Source organism: Seriola lalandi, unplaced genomic scaffold (genome assembly GCF_002814215.2).
Source record: "Seriola lalandi dorsalis isolate HSWRI2012SDOR001 ecotype SW California unplaced genomic scaffold, Sedor1 jcf7180002054565, whole genome shotgun sequence".
Taxonomy (NCBI): Eukaryota; Metazoa; Chordata; class Actinopteri; order Carangiformes; family Carangidae; genus Seriola; species Seriola lalandi.
In genome coordinates this window covers 1,597,171-1,621,564 of record NW_019525118.1, presented here as the reverse complement: position 1 = coordinate 1,621,564, position 24,394 = coordinate 1,597,171, and the positions used below count along the sequence as shown (strand labels likewise).

The 24,394-nt window shown below is 42.0% G+C and overlaps 1 protein-coding gene across 2 annotated transcripts in view; it reads right to left on the bottom strand.

Annotated features, from left to right (window-relative positions):
* Positions 1-660: 660 nt before the first annotated feature.
* glra1 (glycine receptor, alpha 1) overlaps positions 661-24,394 on the bottom strand; it is a 105,877-nt gene continuing 82,143 nt past the window's right edge. For both annotated transcript variants that reach the window (XM_087176688.1, XM_087176687.1), the window contains 2 exons: positions 22,736-22,882; positions 661-7,215 (listed from right to left, as the gene is read on the bottom strand). In XM_087176688.1, the coding sequence (XP_087032814.1) occupies positions 6,931-7,215; positions 22,736-22,882 (432 nt within the window). In that variant the 3' untranslated portion in view covers positions 661-6,930. The remainder of the gene's footprint in view (positions 7,216-22,735; positions 22,883-24,394) is intronic.

The following is a 24,394-nucleotide window of genomic DNA, read 5'->3' as shown; positions in this document are numbered from 1 at the left end:
TTTTATTTTCACGAATCAATAATTTTGTCGTAGAGAAAAAGATCATTCCCTTCCTGTTAACTGTTCTTTTTCGTTTTTAAAAATGTTCCCTTTTCTATATACGTATAATCTGTTAAGAAGTCTTCTGAGATCTGAGACAAACACGAGTTTAGGTCATTTACATTCAGTGTGAAATCTGAGATACATCATATGGAAATATCTGTTTGATGCTGAATGGCAATTAAAAAGAAGAAAAGAAGATCGACCTGCTCTGCAGTCCACTAAGTAAAATGGAAAATTAAAAAATAGAAGGAGGAACATCAGGCAGTTAAAGAAGCAGATATTTCTCTCAGGAGCTGAATGTAGAGTGAATATTGGATTTACGTTAATTGATTTACATAAATCAGGATGAAGAAACTCGACTCCAGTGGGATGATCTGAGTCTGCTGGATGTGTAAGTTGTTATTTGTGTTTTAAAGAGAATTTAAACCAGTTAAAACTATAGAGGCTGCACTTTGCACCATTGTATGAGCACAAGGAAATAGTTCAGACAAGATCAAAGAACGCTTGTGATTGTTATCATGTTTTTTGCAGACATAAACTGAATTAAACAAAACTTTCCTATGATGCTGAGCTGTTGAGACAGGTGTGTCAGAAAATGAATACACCCTCCAGCAAGGATTTATTTGCAATTTTTAATACTTTTTCTTTAATGATTACACAGATCCTTGAGTTGAGTAACAGAAAGCAAAAGATCCAACTCCAACAACCTTGACAATGTTCAAAAACAGATAAGAGATTTTTGTTCAGAAAACCTTTAATCGTTAATAGAATTAGTAGTATGACATATTTCAATAAATATTTAGATATATACAGATACAGCAGAAACGGTACATTCTTTTTTTCTCTTCAAATTGCTTCACATTTTTTTGTACAAGCCAAAATATCTGCCATTGTATTTATATTCATGCAAAATATTGTTTTTCAGATTAATGAAAAATAAAAAGGATTTGCTGAACTTTTCTTTTTTTTTTTTCATCCTGCTTTGATGTGCACTCTCAGATTATAAGCATCATAATGAGCATCATAATTTCTGCAAATTAAACGGGTGCACTTTGTGCCAATACACAATAGAAGCAAGTAAAGCAAAATTAAGGCCATTCCAACTTGTGCAAAGAAAACAAATAAATAAATATAATAATCCTAATAATAATAATAATAACAATGTTTCATTTACTTCACAGCAGTTCAGGAGTCACTGTATTTTTCCTTTTTCCTCAGGGCATCAGATTGTACAATACATACAATAAAATACAAGAGAAACAAACAAAACCCCAAAAACCAATAGAATCATTAATCATCAACAAATCAAACCATGCTACTTTAAAATCTACTTCGGAACCTAAGGATTTATAAACTTCCAAAAACACGTCCGTCATTGTTCAGTCCGTACGCATCACATCGCACCGTAATGCAATATAAACCCAGTATCTATCTCATGTTATGAACCCCTCCCTCCCCCAACCCCATACAGTATAACAATGATTAATACAATGATGTGAGGCCTATGACAAAAGCTCTAACATGACTATGATACACACAACACACACACCTGAGGAAAGGGAATGAACATGTGAAAAATGGCGGCTGAGTGAATGTATGATATGCTCGTAGGTCCTCGTCTTTTAGTTGCATATTCAACCCCCCGTATGGCACGACAAGATATGTATGAACGCTTTAGAAAATGGACGACTGCTGTTGGCAAAGAGGCTGATGGACTGAAGTGACTTTTTCAGATGCAGTGTCTATGGCACAGAGGGAAAAATTAGTCATCCTAATTAGACCGAGCCTGCTGACGTTTCCCAGTCGGGTTTAGGCCGTGATCAGAGAGGAGGCACCGCTACAAACAAAGTAAGAGATATATCTTTTTTTATTTTTGTTTGTTTGTTTTTTTTTTTTGTTGTTTTAATATGTAATTGTGTTGAAGGAACTCTAGATGGCTCTGGTTTATATTTGCAATTTGAAAGCCAACAAAATATATATCCATTTCTTGCTCAGCAAACATTTATTTTGGCAACTGTCTCTAACTCTTCCGTTCATGAAAGCTGCCTCTTGGTAAGAATGTTTTTTTGTTTTTTTTTTCCAGTTTTTGTTTTAATTTTATTGTGTGTAAAAGATCTATTACTTATACACACAACATAAGGATCTCTGTTAAAAAAAAACATCTTTTTGGGACTTTTTGGACTCTGTAGATTCAAGTATCATGCATGCAGAATGACTCGTTTTGTTTACTTGTGACGTGCTATTTAAATAAAACTCCTTGTATTTTACATAAAGCAGAAGCTAAATAGTATATTGCTTGCTAAGTAATAATATTTTTGATCTGTTTTGCGACCTTGCTTCTACGTACATAAGTAAAAGAGTTAATGTTACTAGCAAGGTAATTTTAAAGCTAGCGTTGAGCTGCACTTTGCCTTTTGTTGTAACTTCACCTGTGCTGCTAAATAGCACTAAATAGCATGTGTGTTGGCTTTTTGACCAGCCTAACAAACCTACTCTTTTTATATTTTGCTACATTGCTTCTACATAGGTAAGCATTAAAAGTCAACATTATTAGCGAGCTAGCAAGGGAAGTAAAGGCTTTTATTGTGGGAACTTTATCTGTGGTGATTGGAGGGTATAACTTGTCTCAACAAAGAAATGCTATCTGAAAGTTGCACACAATCTTCCTGTCAACCAAGCTAAAGAGCATGTTTGTTAGGATACCATGCCCACTCGACGTTATGCAAAACAAAAGTCAACGTTACAAGCTAGCTAATTTTAGCTCTGTGCTACGTTTTTGGGAAAACAAAGGTCTTTTATTGGTGGAAGAGTATCTATGGTGCTTGCATAAAAGAAAGACCACAAAACAAGGGTGTTATCTGTCTCAACAAAGAAATGCTATCTGCAAGTTGAGCACAAATTCTTTGCAAGCTGCATAGCATGCGCGCTAGCTTTTTGACTAGCTTACCATGGTTGCTCCTCTCACATTTTGTAACTGCTAGCAAGCTTATTTTAGCATAACCTCCGAGCTGCTCTTTGGGAAAACTAAGGAACTTTGTAGATGCTGAAGGTGACGCTCATCCTCCATGAAACTTCTAACGCTTCAAACAGGAGTTGCTAATTTCTTCTTTTTCTGAACCTTTTTTATGCAAAGTCAAAAGCTAACATCCAAAATGCCAGCTGTTTACGTGACAGTGTTACACCTGCTGTGACCAAATTAATGAAAATAAAATGCGTCCTTGGTGATCATGGCCTTGAAAAGATTTACATCACTATATCTGGGATTAATTTACTGGATAAAATGCATAGTTTATGGGGTGAGGCGTATTCTATGGCACTTCCACAGAAGAATGTATGTGCGTGGCATAGCCCTTCGGATCAGTCTGACACACTCTGAAATAACTAAATTCATGAAAAACTGTTAAAATATAATGGAATAATAATAAAAAAAATCTCCTATATGCATGTTGACACACTGTAAGATTGATCTCTTCTCATTTAAACAAGAGTTATCTGTTCCATCAGATGAAAAACATAACACATCTCATTGTTCTCTGCTTAAATAAATAAACAAATCAAGAAAAACATACAAGTAAAAATGGTGCAGGTATAAAGGGGATGGGGTTTAAGGAATAGGTAGGTGATCAAATAAAAATATACAACTTTAAAAAATTAAATAATACAAGGATGTAGTGGGAAATGTTACATATCAAAATATTTTATATATATTATAATAATATTTGTATATCTGAAGTGAATCTAACCCAATACTCTGCAGCAGCAAAAAGCACCGACAACTACGTTTAAATACGAGAAACAAACAAACAAAAAAAAAAACATCTTTGGTTTTGCTTCAAAACCAAGTTGGACTGGGGCTTAAACATTTGAACAAGTTTTCAGTGAAATGTTGTTTTCGTTGTGACCAACAGCTGATTTAAACATGTCGTGATGCTCAAGGATGACAAGTCGAAATGAAATACACCGCTGTGCTCTTATTGTGAAGTCAAGTATGTTTTAAATGTCCTCATCCAGGAGACACTCCAGCATTACAGCTGATGTGTGAAACATTTTAACCTTCACAATAAAAGTCCAGTCGATTGTTTTTTTCTTTTAAACTCTGGACTCTGTGTGACTGAGGTGATTCTTCAAGGACAAGACAGTGAATGCCTCACGAAACAATGTGTGGTGATGGAATAGTTAGAAGAGATGATACCATTTTTATATTTGTTTGAAGCTGGAACTTATTAGCCTAGCTTAGCATAAACACTGGAAACAGGGGGAAACAGTTAGCCTGGCTCTATATAACTATCAACAACTAAACAAGCAGCCCGCTAATTTACACGCTATATCTCAATAAATTGTAATCAGTACACCAACCAAAATGTAAAACCAGTCATGCTAAGCTAGGCTAACCACAGAATGCTATCTATCTTCCTGCCTAACTCTAGCACACAAAGCAATTTTTTTTTAACAGTTTGCTAAAAAAAAAAAAAAAAAAGGTATTGCGGAAAATACTGCAAGTCTCTGAAACACTCACACTGACACACTTTTTTAGGGCAGAAATTCAAAAGTCAAAAATGCAATAAGAATACAATAAATCTTAATCTGAGTATGAAACTAAGTATGAATTATTCAGTTTAAATTTTGCTTTGCTACAAAATTGGAAATTTCACTTTTGCATTAAAACCTTCCTGTAAATTTCTATCTGGTAAAGTAAAGAAGCACTTTGGGAGTTTCTGAGTAAACGATGCAGATGTGACAAGATGACAGGAAAAGTCTGGAACAACCATTCATACAGAAACAGAGAGAGAGAGAGAAAAGAAAAGATGTCTATCTTTTAAAGTTTCTGCACTTTCTTTCCAAGTCCTGCCTGGCTCAGAGGTTTGGCTCAGTCAGCGTCCTGCTCATTTCTAATGTCAAACATGTTTCCATACAGCCATCTGCAGGCCCCGGACAGGCTTTGTTTGATCACTTAATCGTCTCTGCTCCTTCAATATTTGCCGATAAGTATGAAAGACTTTGTTTAGCAGTTTAGCAGCGGGATGAATGAGTCAGAAAACAACTCACAGATAGGTGGCGCTCTTGAGATGGAGGAGCTAAAAAAGGAAGAAAAAAAAAAAAAATCATAATTGCATATACTGATCATTGCATAGAAGAAGCCTGCAAAATAAAAAAGTCTAACAAAACTTGAAACCAACCGACCTGCTGAATGATCAAATCCCGTCCAACATGGCTGTGACAAAATAAAAGCAGTTGTTAACACTGTGAGTGGATGATGCCGTAGCTTTTCACACATCATGAAGCTCGCAGCTACAGTTGGTGCATGTGAATGAGATGGAAGTACAGTTAATTAAGGTATAACAGGTGTTATAATCTGTACAGTTTACTACACATGTCCTCTCAAACCAGGGGGACGGGAGGGGTCGGGTGTCACATTAAGGCGGGGTCAAAGCAAGGAAGCACTAATAAGATGTAAACATATCTATGTTTCAGTCCCAGTGAACACAACGAGGGAAGCAAACGAGGATCTGCGTTCTTGCTCTGTCCAGGATCGAGTTGTTTCTTTCTGCAGTTGATGAAAACAAACTAATATTTCAAGGATTAAAAAAAAAAAAACCACAGAAGAAGCACGTGAGGCGTGAGAGGTGGGGGTGCGCCAATCGATGCAACAACTGACGTCAAACCCCCCCCACCCCCCACCCGCCCACCTTCCTCTTGAGGAAAAGGTTGGAGCTGCGTGCGGAGCGTTGCACGGCCACGAGCGACATGTTTTCATTGGCACATAAATTAAGAAACAAACCGACAGATGCAACATGAAATCAATGAAGGACAGGTAGAGGAACACGTTGACCACAGATGAATGAGATATTTTGTCTCATAATCTTCAGCACTGCTTGTCCAGTGTTTTTTTTATTCATTTATTATTTATTTATTTTTTAAATTCTTATGTTTTATTTTTTTTGTCCAGTCGTGTGATTGACAGCAGCAGCAGCGAACCTCAAGTGTCTCTGCAGTTCAAGGTTTCGTGGTGTTGGCGGCGGGGAGGGGGGGGGGGGACAAGCATTGACGAGTGCTCGCAATACACATTTGAAGCAAATCTAGATATATAGAACGCGTGATCCTTGCATCGCTTTAATTAATGGAAGCACCGATCCCCCCTTCCTTCCTTTTTTTTTTTTTTGGGGTGAAAAAACCCTCATTTCCAGACGCCCGCCTTTTGGAGATAAGGTTCATATTTTTATTCCATTTATGATAGATATATGAGTATATTACACTGCTGTATGCTTCTCGCACATCCCCCACCCCATCCCCCACATCACTTTTTCATATAGAATTATATATCTGTCTTCACACAAAAAGAAAAACCTAAAATCAAATACAAGACGTTTTACAAGACTCCCTCGTCGTCTCCTTTCCTTCCAGTCCGTCCACTCCCACACAGTTCGTTGGGTGCGCCCGCAAAAGTCTGTGTTTACTTTTTCATTTTTCATCTTTTCATTTATATATTGCCACATTCATATATCATGCATTTTACTGCATTGCTATTGCACTGGTCCGGATTATTCAGGAGGTGTAAAGAGACGGGAACGGGGCTGGGGTTCGGGGTGGGAGAGAGGAGAATAAAGGGGAAAAGAAAAGCAATAAATATCTGAAATAATGTGTAGTAGGAGTCAGGAAGGGTTGAGGGTGGTGATCGCCACAAATAGCATCTCATCCTCCACCAAAAGAGGAAGCGGTTGAAGGAAGAGGACAAGGAAAGGAGGCGTGGTTGGCGTGAAAAAAGGGGCCATGGTATCTCCTATTGAAGTCATCTCTCTCTCTGTTTCCTTCTCTCGTTCTGTTTCTCTGCGCTCTTCCTCTTCGCACCGTTTTCACCCTCCTCCTCCTCCTCCTCCTCCCGCCTCTCGACTACTGCTTGTGGATGTCCTCGCTGCGGATGATCTTGTAAGTGATCCAGTAGAAAATGTTAAAAATTAGGAAGACGAGCGGGAAGGCCACGCGGGACACCGTGTCGATGCGCTTGGCCCGGCTAATGAACAGCTTCTTCATCTCCTCAATGCTCTTCTCGGGCGCGGCCGAGGCCGGGGCGTTGTTGTTGTTGCCCTTGATGGCCATGCCGTCCTTGGCCTGCAGGCAGGCGGGGCCCATGCCGTAGCCGGGGAAGCTGAAGCGCCCCTCGCCCGTCTCATCCTCCTGCAACACAGGCCAAGACTCAGGCTGTTAGGAACCAGAGAAAGACGTTACTGTTGGAGGTGTGTGTGGATATGTGTGTGTGAATGTAAGTGTGAGAGTGTTGCAGGTAAGAACAGGCAGGTGTTGAAGGTTTGTGTGTGTGTGTGTGTGTGTGTTAGAGGTCAGGTCAAGTTCAGTTGAGTTAATTAGACATGAATAACAAACAGGACTGATGACAGTGAGTCTGTGAAGTGAAGATGAAAACACATTTCGTTACATGACTGCACCTTTCTCTTTAGGGATTCGTTTGGATTCCTTTAAATGAAAAGCTCTTCTCTTGAATTTCAATCAATCATCTGATTTGCTTATTGTCTTATTGAGAGTCTAATTTCCGACCAGCATTTTCAACACCGTCGTATCCACATGTATCCTGGCGGTCACCAGTAAGTCCAGGAGTCACCGCGGTTTGTTCAGGAAATTGTTCTGAGGTGTTAAGTGCTTGTTAAGTCAGAATATCTTCATTCATCTACAATTATAAATAAAACACATTTGGATCTGTGGGAAAGTGGGAACTAAACCAGATCTGATATAAAGTGCAACAGATTATTTTAAAACGTCATTAAAACGCAGCTGCTCCTGCTTGGATCTGTTTCATTCAGAGTTATTATTGCTGAGAAGATCATGGATCTTTACATAAAGAAAGTGTCTAAAGGTTAAAAACGTGAGTGAAAGAAAGATCCTTCAGAATCTGTTCTGATCGTTTCTCTTCATTCAGAGAAGAAACACACAGAAACTAAAAGGCAGCTCTGTTCTGACATTTACAGAGTCGCACCAGCACATACACATCGATTGTCCTGCTGTTCAAACAGAAAAGCTCCGTTTTCCAATGGTCAGTTGTGGCCGATCGATTGTTCGGATGAATAACAATCTATGGATCGGTCCTCGTGTAACGAAAGATCACTCTGCTGTGATCTATAGGATTCGGTAGAGGAATGAAAGAGATTGATATGAGACGGTTCTGCCAGCTCTGCCCGCTCTGTTAAAACCAACATTAGCTGTTGATCTGAGCTGAAACCCAATACTTCGATCTAAAAGTGTAATCCTCAGGCTCTCTGTCAGTGCTGTTAGCCGCACTGTTATTTTCATTAGCGGTGCGCAATGCAGCTCGGGATAGGAAGGATCCACCTGTTGGATCCAGGAAATGAAGGACGCATATTGAAAGATGTGGCCTCTGAAACCCAGTGATTCATCTGCTCTTTGTCCGGACAACCTCTCGCTGGCACCTGCAGGCGGTTTACAGTCTCCATGTCTCATGTATCTGCAGAACTCAAATAGTGGATTCATGCATTACGAGCTCATCATCGATCACACTACATCCACCACTGAGACCAGGTCGGTATCTTCCCTGCGTAATGGATTGGATTGATTGACACGCGCTGTACCTCAAGGTTATGGCGTGTGCATGGTGAGATATTGAAAATCCTATCTGCTCCGTCACCCTGCCTTTTCATTACAGAAGACACAATGACTTCCTTATCTGGTTCAGAGACTCGCACACAAACACTGCAATGGTGCTGAGAGTGTGTGTGTGTGTGTGTGTGTGTGTGTGTGTGTGTGTGTGTGTAAAACTAGGAAAATAACAGGTGCTCCAAAGTGCCCTTCAAAGTTAAAAAATCAGCCATGAAATTAAAGAGGAGCAGACAAAAAGCCCTGCGATGATTAGGAGTCGTCTTTGTTTGGATTCACATTTTTGATAAAAGAGGATGTCAAAAAAAAATTCATGCATGAATGCGACTTGTGTTCCCTCTGGGAGACTGTGTGGCAGCCTATCAGCAGGACATCTTCCCAGTGCATTCTGGGTAAGGAAGAAAAGGAGCATTTTGTGATCAGAAAACAAGCAGGAATGCAGCCTGGAGCAGGAGGAAGTGTTGGCAGCAGGAGAACTTAACGACTGACGCAAAACCACTGCAGCAAAAACAAATCAACCAGCCTGGAAAAAAAGAAAAGAAAAGAGACGGCGGCTCAACTCTCTTCTGTTAGACCAGCCTCCAGTTTCCAGCAGCAGGAGGAGACGGTCAGTTAGCCAATAATCACCAATATCCATCAATAAAATGGCAGAAAAGTGGATAAAATGCCTTTAAAATCAGATTAAATGGGACAAAAGCTGCAACAGGACGTACATCTCTTACCTTACTGAGTGTGTGTGTGTGTGTGTGTGTGTGAATGCATGTATGTCAATGTGTATCCATAGGTATGTGCATGTATGTATGTGTGTGTGTGTGTTAGACCACAGTGTAACGATCCATTTTTAGCGCCCCATGTCCCCGTTCTGTCCTTGCGCCCACACCAACCCATTTATTACCGTTAATACATGTACACACACACACACACACACACACCGGGTGTCTACACATTAGCCGCGATGCTAGCCGACCTCTGCCTGTCCTTCAGTGACGCTGCTAAACTATTACAGATGCTCTGCTTTATTCTCTCTGCCATGTGATTAATGTGGAGGGTGGAGGGACGTGAGGAGGAGGCGCAATGAGGAGGACAATGGAGGAACGAGGAGGAGGAGGAGGAGGAGGAGGAGGAGGAGACGTGATGAGGAGACGAAAGAGGGAGAAAGGAAAAGCCCTGCAGCCTGTAGACACCGATCAGGGAAAAAGAAAAAAAGAAGAAAGACACACTGTTGATGTCAGAAGACCCCCCTGACTGAAACCTGAACCCCTGGACATTTGTTACATTCACGCTTAATTAGAAAATTCCTCCATCAGCACAGCAAGGAGCAGCTTGTACAGTCCATGGATGGATGGAGGGACGGAGGAGAGAGAAACAGTGGGAGGAATGAAACCTGTCCTTCTTCCCTCTCGTCGTTCTCTCCTAAAAAAACATCACACCGCAGCATCGAACGTCACGAATCGCTCCCAAGATTCACAAGCTTCAGCCAATCACAACAGGTAACGCCCGAGCGTCAACCTCCGGGGCTGAAAACTGCAGTTCCTCCAACGACCACTAGAGTCCGGCTCCAACAATGAGTCACTCTCGTTAGACTCCGATGTTAAAACTTTACAGCAGAAATGTTTTGGTCTCTAGAGCTAATTTCCTCCTTCATGACACCTGTTTATAAAACTCACCTGTTTACATTTTGTTAAGGATTAAAGTTATTAGTAAAGTTATTGAGGATTGAGGGCGTGGCCTCTTTCAGTGACAGGTGAGGTGAGCGTATGCTTGCCACAAACCGACATGCACCGAAGTCTTAGCTCCACATAAGCCCCTCCTCTATGCCCATTTTTTAATTAGCTGGGAATTAGGATGTGGAGTCCAAGATGGCGATGGTGGAGCAGCTCACTCTGAGCTTCAGAGACCTGTGGTTGACGTCACAGAGGCTACGTCCATCTTTATTTACAGTCCGTGGTAACGCCACCTTTCATAAAGCCCATCAAAACCACACTGATGCTGGCACTTTACACAAAAGGGCTGCACCAGCTCTCAACCTGTGACATCAAGGAGTCTAAATGAAGAAAAACTGTGATCCCCAGTGTTCCCTGAATGCAGCAGCGTCGCTGTTGTGGCTGCAGAGATGAACTGCTTCTAACCACATTTTTGTCTCTTTATGCAGCTTCTTCTTCTCTGCTAATATACACTTAGAGAATAAAGATGAGGTGGTGTGGCGACTACAACCATGAGCTTGTGAAATGTGAAACAGCTCTGAACCATCTTGGAAATGTGGCTGGTGAAGAGCAGACTGATTGAGGATGTCTCCTGTCCACTGACACGGTCCATCTACCTGAGCAAGTCTTCCAGACTCCTTTACGGTGAGGGCACAAGTTTCTATTCATGATGCTCTCTGTGTACAAGGGGCCTTTAGCCGAAGCACCGATGGAGGGGAGGGAAGTGAAAAAGAAGAAGAGGAAAAGGTGAAGAGAGAGGAAAACAGATTAACAGAACGAGAGAGGAATAGGATGAAAGAGAGCTGAGAGAATGGATGGAGAAATGGAAAGAGACAGGAAGTCAAGCTGAGAGAGAAGAAGACGGAGAGGTTGAGAGAAATCATCTGCAAAGAGGAGCCGGAGCGATGGAGGGAGGAGAAGTAGACGGAATGAGAAGAGGGAAAAAGAAAGGAGCAGGAGGACCTCTTAGCTCGCTCATCCATCATGCTCTCCTCTCTCGATTGAAGCGTTTATATCTTTGCCTCTGTTGATGTGATTAATCGAGCAGATTAGCGGGAAGCAGGAAGCAAACTGCGCCAGGCGCGCTATCCTCCGCCATCTCCTCTGCAAATATTACCCTTGGATACTTGTTTTAGAGACCCCGCATTTACATAAAAACACGATCCGGAAAGGTGTCAGCCCCAACTAACGGCGGCATCAGTCTCTCCTGGAACAGGCCGGAGGAGGAATTCCTTGGCTTGCGTTCCGCTTTATGATTTCCCCCCAGAAGCAATTCCAGCCTCGCACTGGGGAAGGAAATATATTATAAATTTGCCTTTGCTGATCCATTTTCTGGTGGATTCATCTCGAGCCGGCCTCCCCCCCCTCCCCCCCTCCTTTCTCCCCTCTGCCTCTCTCTTCGATTCAGGCCATTTGAGGCTTTTTAAGATGTTTCACTATCAATATGTCGGTGGTGAGTGGATTCAGTGCAGCTGAGAGGAATGTACAAGTAGACCTGAGTTTACTTCAGTTCTGCACTTCTACATGTAAAGATGTTTAAAGACAGACTCTTGTTTTTGGATGGAGCTGCTTGTGGCTCCGTGTGTTGACGTTCATTTTCTTCTAATCTGTGATTTAAAGTCGGATTGGACGAACTTCACACCTGAGAATCCATCTCCAGTTACCACCTGTGGTTAGATTCTGCATTCAGCCCACGTCTCCTGTGACTGCCTGCATATGAGGCGTTTAGGGAGCATCTGTAAATTCCAGAATCTTAAGATAGTCTACATGTGAGGCGTTTAGGGAGAATCTGTAAATGAGAGTGTCTATCAATAGTCTGTACGTGAGGTGTTTAGGGGACATCTGTAAATAACAGCGTCTACTAATAGTCTGTATGTGAGGTGTTTAGGGGACATCTGTAAATAAGAGTGTCTACTAATAGTCTGTATATGAGGGGTTCATGGGACATCTGTACATTCCTAGTAACTACTAATAGTCTACATGTGAGGTGTTTAGGGGACATCTTTAAATTGTAGTGTCTATCAATAGTCTGTATGTGAGGCGTTTATGGGATATCTGTAAATTCTAGTATCTACCAGTAGCCTGCACGTGAGGTGTTTAGGGGACAATTTGTTATTAAAAGTCACACATTTTTGTGTAAAGTTCAATTACTGTGACAAAGGTCAATAAAACCATGAAAGACAGGAGCAACCTGGTGTCAGCATCACTCTCATGACGTGACAGTTTACGCTGTCATTAACTAGGAGTTTAGATGTTGTAGCTACATTATTTATCATTAGAGCTTTTTCATCTATAAACTTCCCAGATTCTTTATCAAATTATCTGGCAACAACGTTTTTGATTCTCCATCCAGCGATCCGCCCCTGTTCTTCTCTCCCTCCTCCATTTGTTTCCACTGGAGTCCCTGGTTGCATTAAAGCATGGTGTGTTAATGTCTCTCGCTCATCAAGCCGCTGACCTGGAATGATTATCCACATGATCTGCTGCATCGCTCTTTTCTCTCCCCTCTTTCTCGTTACAGCTTCTGCGTTTGATCTGAATAACATTCGAGGGCAGACACAACACCTTTAGCTTCGTGCGTTAAATCTGACATTTGAATTTTAATGTCAGTTTCGGGTTCACGCCGGCTTAATGTCGGGTTAATTTTTGCCTTTCACCGACTAAAAGCAACATGAAACTTACATATATATCATTAGCGCCATTACTCACGTCCTGGTTCTGATTGCATGTAGAGCAGTGTGTTGAATTATACATGAATCCTTGCATTAATAAACCTGAGGCCATGTATTATCTCTGATTTATTTTTTAAGACCACAACATGCAACCTGCACCAACTTATTGATTTGAAATTTATTTTAAAAGATGCAACTCGCACAAAAAAGTCCATTGCATTTGCATAGTGTAACACAGTTATCTGTCTGTTTTCATATCTGCACAGAATATTTAGGTAAAAATCAGCTCAGGTTTGATGTTTTAGGTATCGCAGATGGCCTTGTGTCCAACAGGTCAACGTTTTAGTCTTGTAAAAACACGGAACCTGATGAAAATTCATGTTTCCACTAATCCAGTGGCTTTTAAGAGCATAAGAAGGGCGGGAGGTTAAAGCGCTGTCTTCAGCCGGCGGGGAGCCACATTACTCTGACTATCAGCAGAAAAATTTGCAAAGTAAGACAGTAATTCGGTTACAGTGAATTATAATCTGGACATATGCGTCAAACGCAAAAGCAAATGCAGTAAATGCTTTCAGTTAAGCGCCTCTCCATCTGATCAGGGAACAGTGAAAGTGTGGACCTGTCAATCAGGAGGCGGAGTTCAGGCCTGTGGAGATCGCTGATCACTCTCCCCGTGCTTCTTCAGGCCTCTTAATCCCCCGCGCTCTCTTATCTGCCTTTGTTCTCAAAGCTGCCAAACAGCCTGTGAGATCAAGGCATTTAGAGCAAAACAGCATGTAGAGCCCCCCCCCCCCCCCCCCCCCGCCGAAAAACGCCTAATCACGGCTAATGAGCTGATTATAGCTGATCAATCAGAAAGTCTGTTTCCCTAATAAGGCTCCGTCATTGTTAAACAGCGGGATGGCGTCTGCAGTAGATGAGAGTGGGTGATGGAGGGGGTGGGTGGTGGGGTGGGGGGGGTCACGTTCCTTAGGCTACTTCTCTAAATGTACATCTCTTTTCCCAGATGGCTGAGTGAGACAAAGACGGAGCCAGCTGCAGGGGAGGAAGCTCGGCGGTCGCTCCCGTCTCTTCCCCTCGTGCCGCTGAGGTGAACAGTCGTCAGCGTTAGCAGCGCTCTGCCTCCGGCTGAATGAAACATGGTTTAATGTATGTACTTTTTTTTTTTTTTTTACTATGATACCGGATGGTATCTGGGATTTGTAAAGTAGGCCAGTTATTTTTTGATGACAGCCGCGGTCGTAGCTGCTCCACACTGGATTATTCCTCACAAATTATTTATGTTAATAAAAGCCTGTCTTCATCTAAAAATACTAATTTGCATTCTGTGTCCTGAACTTGAGAGACGGCTGTGAAGACGCTCTGAAGACCGTCCTGATTGAAATGGAGGTGAGAGGCAGTAATGTTCGACTTCCCTTTGATTTCTAAAGGGGCTCTTTCTTTCTCAGTCTGGAGAGCTTGTCTGTGTTAAACAAGCGAGCTGCTGCCAGGCGGGCCTATCCTTCAAGGATGAGTGGCGCTATTGATCTGATCCTCCTGCAGTTGCACCGGCCCCCCAGCAGGGGGGGCTGTCGCTCCGCCTCGACGCTCGGAGGAGTCTCTCTCCGGCTCTCTCCCCTCTCTCAGGGCTGCGGTATCTGTCTATTTAATGCCATCTCGCTCCGTCTTTCTAATTAGACAGACCTCTGAAGCAGGTAGCCTCAGTCCGATTGCACTCACTCTTCCTCTCTCTGTCTCGCTCTCTCTGGACTATCAGTGTCACTAACGAATCAATAAAGCACCAGGGTAGAAACCACAGAAATCAGCACAACTGGGACTCCAACTGCTGCTGCTGCTGCTGCAGCTGCAGCTACGTGCACTGCAACGACCGGCCGAAAGACGGGCCGGAGCACGGCACTGTATTCATGCCGGAGAAGGGATGGTAGTGTAGTGGAGTACCGCTTTAATTCTGAGGTACATATCAGACAGTTCCACCCACACAACCCGATTGATCAGACGCCGTGACTGTGCTCACAAGTCCCTGAAAAGCTGGACTGTTGCTTCCAGAAATCACAGAAGCAATCCCCTTCAGTCTCACGGTACACGCTGCTCGAGCTCTCGCTGTTTCAGAAAACGGCACAAATGTTAACAGTTGCAGAAAAGAGCCATTAAAACCCCCGAGGCCATACTTCACTCAGATTACAGAGACTTCCCACTGTACATCACTGTGACCGTGTAGCCATAATTACAGAAAGCAAATCCCTCCGGGGGAATATTCTTCTAATCCAATACGTCTTAACAGAATTACGTGTGCTAACCGAGCTGGTAGTTCCCATAAAACACTGCACACAGCGTCCGTGCTAAATGCTGACACGGATTGTTTGGTTTGTGTTTTCTTTCCTTGCAGAGGAAAACTTTCCAGGCGGCGCTCACACGGGTGGCTAATTGTTCCATAATAAGACTTAACATAATCTCACTGAAGGGTGTCACTGGGGCATTTGCAGTGGCACGAAGCAGGAAATCAGGGGAATTACTGCTGTAATCAAACACACTCCTGACACACTTTTCATGCATTCATCAGTGCAACAAACCAAAGGGGACCAAGGTGAGGATCCTGAGCGAGTTAGAGAATCAGTTTGTTCTAATAATAATATGCATCTTCACACTGTAGCTGCTAGAACAATGATCACCCGGATCAGTCACATCCTTGGTGCCAAGGTTGAGGTTGCCAAGTCGAACCTTCATGCTAACTAAGAATTTAACACTAAGAATTGAGGTTTCCATCCACTGTTAAGTGGATTTTCAATTTAAAAAATCTATCGCCACAGAAGAATATTGATATTTGGCAAATCTGCAAAACCCTGCGTCACATCATTTTCTTAAATTTCAGTGCCAATGATTTTAAAATGGCGTCTTTTCCTGCGTATCAGAGAGGTGGTTTGGATCAAAAAAATATTCTTTGCTTTTGTGACGGCCCTCTGGCTCGGCCATGGCCTCTAGGGTTGTTTTGTCCTTGGTTGTTGCTTCTGTTCTGTCTCCCTTCAGGTCCTGGTAGGCGGAGTTGGCATCCAGTCTACCCAGCATGCATTTCAGACCATCCATCCCCATTGTCTCCCTCTCACTGCATCGCTGCATCTCCCCCTTGGTTGCACTTTTAACACACCTGCTCACCAACATCACCAACTGACTGACTGACTACCCGTTTCATACATTTAATTGATATGTTTTGTTTCCTTTTATGTAAATTAATATGATTTATTCATGTCAAGCTAACGTGTGTGTATTTCCCTCCGTTCGTCGCGGCCTCAGAGTCGGGCTGTGACACTTTCTACACAGTCAAAATGACTTCTTCAGGAAAATCGGACACAAATATCGGTTATGGCAAAAAAAAAAAAAACCCAAAAACTTGAATCCTTCTCTGTCTTTAAAGAAACGTCCTGAAGACTCGCCTCTACTGAGCGGACTCACACACCTATTATCCACCTCTCTCGGATGAAAGGTCACTTGCTAAGCGCGGCTGAGACTCCTGTTCCTGAAAGCTTCTCCTTGAATCTACCGTAGCTTGGACTGTTCCTCTTTTTTTATCAGGTTCCAGCACAGCCTCACTCTCCTCCCTCTCCTCCTTTTCCCTTTGTTTTTTGGACAAGCAGTGAATGCTGGTTCCCCGGTTTATCCGTGCTGGAGGCCAGCAGTGACAGTCTCTCTGCAGCGAGCTGAGGCCTGACTGATAGCCCTCTCAGAGCCGTAATGGAGGGCTGTGGATCACATTAGATTCACATTAGAAAAGACTGGCCAGAGAGGTTAATTAAGAATGCGTGACGCCTAAGGACTGCCTCTCTCTCTCTCTCTCTCTCGCTCTCTCTCTCTCGCTCTCTCTCTCTCGCTCTCTGCGTGTCAGTGTGGCTTCACCATTGCTGGATTTATTTCACAGCAGAGCAGTTGGGATTAACGAGGATGATCTTATTGGGGGGGGAACTCATACTTTAAATAATGAATTTTAGTCTTCGTTTTTTTTTTTTTTTTTTAATTGTGCTTGAAATAAAAAGTCAAAAGACCCGAGGAGCTGAACTTCAAACCGAACTGTTTGAATGGACCGAACACTTTGAATGATTCCTCCATTTGGATCACATTATGCAAGCCTCTTGGCAAAATCCTATTTCAAATGCAAATACCTGAAATTCCACTCTGTGTTTTCTTAGTGTCCTCAGAAGTCCTTGTAGTTTTGCAGAGGTTTGTTCTTCAAAACAGAAAAGCTGCTTAATGTGCGCAGCTGTGATGAGGTGAGGTCGCTAGTGCACCACAACTATATTCAAGTGCAGCACTTTTGTACAGTTCTGAGGTACTTGTACTCCGTTTTATTCTTGATTCACGACTTTTCAAAAGGGAAATATTTTGTTTTTTACTCAGTCATTTATTTTATGGCTGAAATTAACAGTTATTTTTCTAATTAAGATTTTTTTAAACACAAAAACTTGATGAGATTAAAGAATATTATGTATTTTATAACTTCCCAATAGTGAATTAAGTAATTAAAGGTCCCATATAGTCTGAAGGTCTCTGTCCATGTGTAGTGTGATTATAGATCAGCTCTAGCTTCTATATTAATACTGTGAAAGTATCAAAGCCTCAGTCCACAGAGAAATGCACACAGCCTGTATTCAGAAACTGAGCCTTAAAACCAGCCGTCAGGACTTCTGGAACTTTGTGATGTCACAACAAAGCAGTCACCAAGCCCCGCCCACCTGGACCCACCATCCAAACCTTGCAGGATTTGGTTTCTCTGAGTGTTTTTACCTGAAATCTGTTATATTTTTATTGGATCGCTCAGGAAACAGTCGGCCAATCAGAAGAGAAACCATAAAGCGCCACTTTCCATTTGGTTTTAAATCAAATTAAAGAAAAAAAAAATGAGAATGAGAATTTCTACGCAGACTGGAATAATAAATAACACTTGGTGTATTATTTTGTGTGAATTATTGTCACTTTTACACAACAATTATCTGTTTGATTACTTTCACGACACTTGACCCCCCCCCCCCTCTATCTGGTTCTCTGCTGCAAAGCACTTCATCCGTTTCCATTAAATTTTTCATCCAATCTAAGGTGACGTTTCCACTTTCAGGAACATCGCCGTCTTCGGTGTGAAAAGGCAGAAGTAACTGGTTAAGTGTGTGTTCACATACGTTCGCTTTTTCCGCTACGTGTTACGGGTAGAAAATCCCTGATGAATAAATCACACAGTGTGAAAAATAGACTCCGCAGTCGCCAGAATTCACCTCCAGACAGAATCTGACACATGTCATGAGCAGAATACATGAAGTGAAATGAAACACAGCTCAGTTTTTGTGCTATATTCGGCTTCTGCTACGCAACACGACACCGAAAAACCTCACTGTCAAAAAAAAAACAACAAATCGCATTACGTAACAACCTGAGAACCTGAATTAGCGGCGTGGGGTGAAAAAAACATCGATAAGGATTTCATTCATAAGGAAAAATTAAAAAAACGGCGTCAGCTTTAAAGTCAGAACGTTGACCTCAACTGAACAGACGAGCTCCTTCATTAACAAAACTCGAATGACGTAACACACCGACGGCCTAAATTCACCTCCTGCTCTCATCATACGAGCAGAAATAAACTGTGTAACAGAGAGAAAAAAAGAAAATATGCAAAAGGTTCAGTGTGCCAGATGTGGGTCAATCCTGAGCCCGCGGTCCTCTAGCTCGCTCTCTCTCTCTCTCTCTCTCTCTCTTCCTGCTCTCGAGCTGAGAGAGGGTCGAGAGACATAGAGGAAGGCATACAACCGGAGAGAGCGAGGTCTGCGTTTGTGTCTGATTCACCTGAAAGTGCAGCGGCAGCCGGACCACTAATCTACCTCTTCACCTACCATCGCAGCTCAGGGGATTGGGGATTACAACAATGGGATTTAGGATTTATAGTTTTTTTATTTTATTTTTATATATTTTTTCCATCGACCGCCCTCAGCTCCCTCTCTGCTCTTCCATACTACGCTTTATCGACTGAGGTTGATGTGGCAGCTCAGGCCCGTTCACAGACCGAAGGTTCTGATCTGAACAGAATATTTAACGATCAATAACGCGATCGTCATCAGCAGATGGAGTCTGGCCTGTCGTAATGAACTCTCTCACTTTACACTGTAAGGATTACCTGTCCCTGTCGGCTTGAGCTTCACCCTTAATTCTTTCACCTGAGAATAAACAATCTCACCTCAAGGTCAAAGCTGTTCCGGAGCTTTCGATCAGCTTCAGTGAAGGTCATGTGATACGAACAAGTCGTCCTTCTTCAGGACTCTCAGACTGTTTTAACATCAGTGTTTGGTTGAGCTGATTATAAATTACAAAAGGTATAAAACCTGTCAAAGGGTCAAAGGCCAAAAAGGTTGAAAACCAAAGGTTCTAGCTGAACTAGACTGAGAAAACTGCCTGAACGCAGTTTTAAGATGCTCTGAAGTTTAAATCAGTGCTGATTAGAAAAATCCAAAGGAATCTGAAATTCCTACATTTTTTGTCGTCCTAAATCTTCCAAACCAAAAACTCCAGAAAAAATATTTATTTTTGCCACTTTTTTTTAGTTTTAAATAATCTTTGCCCAGTAATCTAATCAATGAACTCAGGTCAATACACAGCAGTGATACATGTGCTATTTTATCATTTTATCATCATTAGCAATTCACAATGATTTTTGCCTGATTTTATTATCGATACATTTTTATAATCGAGCAACAAAAATACACATTTTCTACCCTTTTTTTTCTTTCTACATCACAGCTGGAATATTTTGGGGGTTTTTAACTGATGGTCAGAGAACACAAGTAATTTAAAGACGCCTCTGGAAATTGGAATATACATTTTTTTTGCTATTTTCTGACATTTTATAGACTTTTTAATGATTGAGTAAAAAAATTTATCTAAAGGAAAACAGTCATCCCAACAATAATAATAATAATAATAATAATAACAACTAATAATAATGATGATGAAAACTTGTAGCTGACTCCATCTTTCAACCGAAACTTAAATTAAACTTAAATTGAACTCAATTAAACTGATTCCTGGCGCGATGTCCTCACACGGCAGCACCTGTGTCGTCTCACCGGCCTTGTGAGGACACGAGGTCCTCATAAATACAGAAACACGCGGACACGCTCACACACTCTAAAACGTGTCAAACTCAATCAAGCAGCTGTAGTCACGGCAGGCACGATACACATGTCCTGCAACACCAACACGCACGACAGCACTCGCGGATGCACGCATGCATGTTCACCGGGTGTATAGATACAATCTCCCACACAGACACACACACACACACACACACACACACACACACATTCAACACTGTACAGATTGTTCACTGCAGACTCTTCCTGCATTTCTTGTGGGGGTTTGCGTTTTCTTTCCCTCCACCCACAGAAACACAAACCACCAGTTTCACAATCAAGCAGCGCCTCAGTTTTCCCCACAGGCCTGACGGCTTTACTCCTGACTGATGAACACACCCGCACATAAAGAGCTGATTGATTAAATGCTTCAAATACAGAAAAAGAAAAAACCCCCCCTGATACATCTCAACAGTCCTCCGGGGAAAAAATGACAGTGTCAGGCTTTACTAAATATATCCAAAGCAGGTTCGAGAAATTAAATAAAAGTGACATATTTTCAGGTCTCCACTTCATCTTCATTTTAGCCAACGTCATCCTCGTGCACTCGGAGACAGTTAATGAAATATTTAAGGTGGTTTTGAGGAAGATATGTTTGTTTTTGAGTTCACAGGGACGTCCAAACTAAAAGAGATGAATGAAGTCGATGTGATTACTGTTAAAATGCTGCAGGAGCAAATCAACCAGCACACACACACACACACACACACACACACACACACACACACACACACACACACACACACAATTACAGATATTAAAAAATAATTCTGAGACGTTTTAAATATTAACAATGTACATTTTACCTCCATGTCGACTTAAAACCTGAGATTCAAAGTTCAGTCTTGATCGTTGAGACAACAATCTCACCACAAGGTCCCTTTAGTGGCTGTTCTGGAGCTTTCGATCATATTTCACGATCTGTTTTCTGTTTCCAAGATCAAATTTAGCCAACATTCATGAGAAGACTTTCTTTGATTTGAACATTTCCATTAAAATTGGTGATTTCAATTAAAATTGTTGTAATAAATTCCATTTAGTTGAGCTGCAGTTCAGTACATTTTCCAGTATGTACTTTACTTGAGTTTTATTTATTTATTTTTATCCACTACACTTTAAAGACAAACGTCCTTTTGACTCCACGACATTTCTATGAAGTACTCTTACTTTGAAGCAGAGCTTTTAGTCAGGGAATGAATTTCCTTTTATTTTGAAAAACGTGATAGATCATACACTGCGTTCCTCACAGGAGAATAAATATAAAGTAAATAATAATTTATTTTTAAAATCAAGTACTTTAAGACTCAATCTGACTGAACCACTTCCACTTGTATTGGAGGATCTATACTCTCTCCTGTGAAACTGGTCAAACTCCATCCGCTGATGAGGGTAATGTGTTGTAACTGAAAGCTCCAAATCCACTAAATGGACTTTGTGGTGAGAGCCGCTGTTTTCTAAAGTGCCTCAGTGAAAAGTCTGACAGTTGGCTTTTGGCAGGATGTTGATTATAATGTATAATCAAAAATAAAAGGCTGAAAGTGCATTAAAAGCAGGATTCAGTCAGGACACACACTTTCTCACACCGTTACACATCCAACCGAAAACGAAAAACAAACATCGTGTTGCTTCCTCGTAAATGATGCATTTTCACAAACAAAAGTTTCTGAGGAGGAAAAGTTCCCCCTCTCTTTCTTTTTGTCGTCTTCTGCGTCGTGAATCCATTATGAGCCTGGTCTCTGTTTGCCCTGCAGCTCAGCCTTTAATCATGCTCAACGCTCCGCCCATGAAACATTGATGCCCCCCTGTTTCTGCCGGGTGATGAGCGCCGCACAAAAGCTAACATCAAACATGGAGTGAATTTTTCAGGATGCCGCGAGGACTGGGGGAGCAGAGCTGGGGGGGGTTTTTAAGGGAGTTTAACTGCGTTCTGGTGTTTTTCTCGTGCACAACAACAACAACAACAACAACAACAACAACAACAACAACAACAACAACAACCACCAGAGGACAACCTGAGATGGTTTTTTTTTTTTCCTGCTAAAAAGCTGGAGTCTGTGCCCAGCGGCAGATGAGACGCCACTCTTCATCCTTTAAGAACAACACATTTGTAGGTTTAAAATATTTGTTTTCTCTTCTCTGTTTGACTGATTACGGACAACAACGCCAAAGTCTGGGCAAAAAATGTAGAGCTTGTGTGTGACCATTGGAAAACAGAGCTCGTCTTAAAGATGCTGACGTCCATCCAGCAGCCAGAAGGACAGAAGGCAAAGGGCAGATATGGAGGATTATGGATCAGAGTTTGATTCAAAAATATTGTTTATCAGTTTGTCCTGTTAAGTTGTGTATTATTCTTTAAAAAAGCAACAAAAAGCTGGTTTTATTCTGTGTCATCAGCTGTTTAAGTGAACTGATCTCTCTGTTGATGCACTGCACGAAACACACAACTGGTGGAAAGATAATAAAACAAACAAAACAACAAAACGAATGTAAATGTGGATGTAAATGTTTGCTGATGTCACAGATGTGAGCGTGTCTTCACCTTCATGTGTCGTCGCCTCCGTCTGAAGCGCAGCAGCTCCTTGTGCTGGCGGGCGATGAAGTTGACGGCGGCGTATTCCAGCAGGGCGGAGAACACGAACAGCAGACACACGGCCATCCAGATGTCGATGGCTTTTACGTAGGACACCTGGGGGGGGGGGGGGACAGGACGGGACAGGAAGTAAAGAAAGAGTTAGATGGTTGCTGGGTTTACAGGCTTTTTGTGGTTGCGTCATGAATCTCTTAGCAACCGTGTCTGATTGATAAAGCTGCTGAATAAAGGAACTCTAACGGGATAAAAAGCTGCGTGTCCTCTTTGAGTTTGGTTCGGTGTCAGGTGGAGATAAAACGTTCCATAAAACTTTATAATTTGTGACCAGAGTTGCACCGTCAGGAGAGACAAACCAGGCAAATGCTCAGGGCCCCCATGGGGAAAATGGGCCCCTAATGACCCCTCATACTGGCACAACTATAAACCCCATTCAATCTCTCTGTGACACTGTTGCTGCCCCAAACCCCCCTCAGTGGGGCCCCTGATGATGTGTGCTGTAGCTAGCGTCTACGTGAGACATTTAGGCGACATCTGTGAATTGTAGCGTCTACCGATAGTTTACATGCGAGGCGTTTAGGGGACATCTGGGAATTGTCTTTCCTAAAATGACTGATTTATACGCATTTTGAACTTGTTCAACTTTGACCCTCAACAATGGTTTAAATTTAAACTTATAGACAGGTTGTGTTAGGTTCAACATAATTCAACAGCACTAAACCTCGAGGATGCTCTTGTATGTCAATCCAAGATTAAAAGACATTTGGATTTTTGTATTTAATTAAAATAAATACATACATATATAAGTGAAGTGCTGACTTTAGCACACACACACACACACACACAGAGTTGTGTTTCATACTTCTTATGTTACTGCCTTTGCAATATGAAAACAAAGGGCAAACAGTCTTTATTATTATTATTATTATTATTATTATTATTTTTAATATAATCCTAATGGGACAACTGGCAACAGTCTGTGAGGCCAGGGACAAGACGTGGGGTGACGTCTGGACAGTTGTGGGTTAATCCAGGTTGGAGGGATAATACTGAGAAGGAAAAGTAAACCTCTTCCCCCACTCCAGACGGCCGAGGTCAGACGTTAAACCAGTGCTGTACTGGGAAACTCCGAACGGACAGAAAGACACACAACACGAGGTGCGATCACCGGTCGAACGACAGCAGCTTTTACATACGGCGAGCTCGGTGTGAAGCGAGATGGACAAGGTGAGGCCGGCCCAGATAATAAGGGCTAAATGAAGTCTGGTTGGATCATTGTCTGATTCCTATCTGCCAACCAAGTACCATTATTCAAGTGCATTCACGCCGGCCTGTCATTACAACTCTCCATCTCCACTTGCAATTACAGAGAGGGAGATCCCCGCTCTGTTACAGAGAGAGTAAACCCACAATCAGCCGCTTAAAATCCAATTAAGCTATGACTTTAGATCGCTCTCACACACTCACACACACACACACACACACACACACACACACACACACATAATGCTTATCATTGCTGCTCTGCCTTGTTGTCATTCGTGCTCGTTTTCACCGAGTCTGATGCCTATGAAAACATTTATCTTCCAATGACCCCCCCCCCCCCCCAGG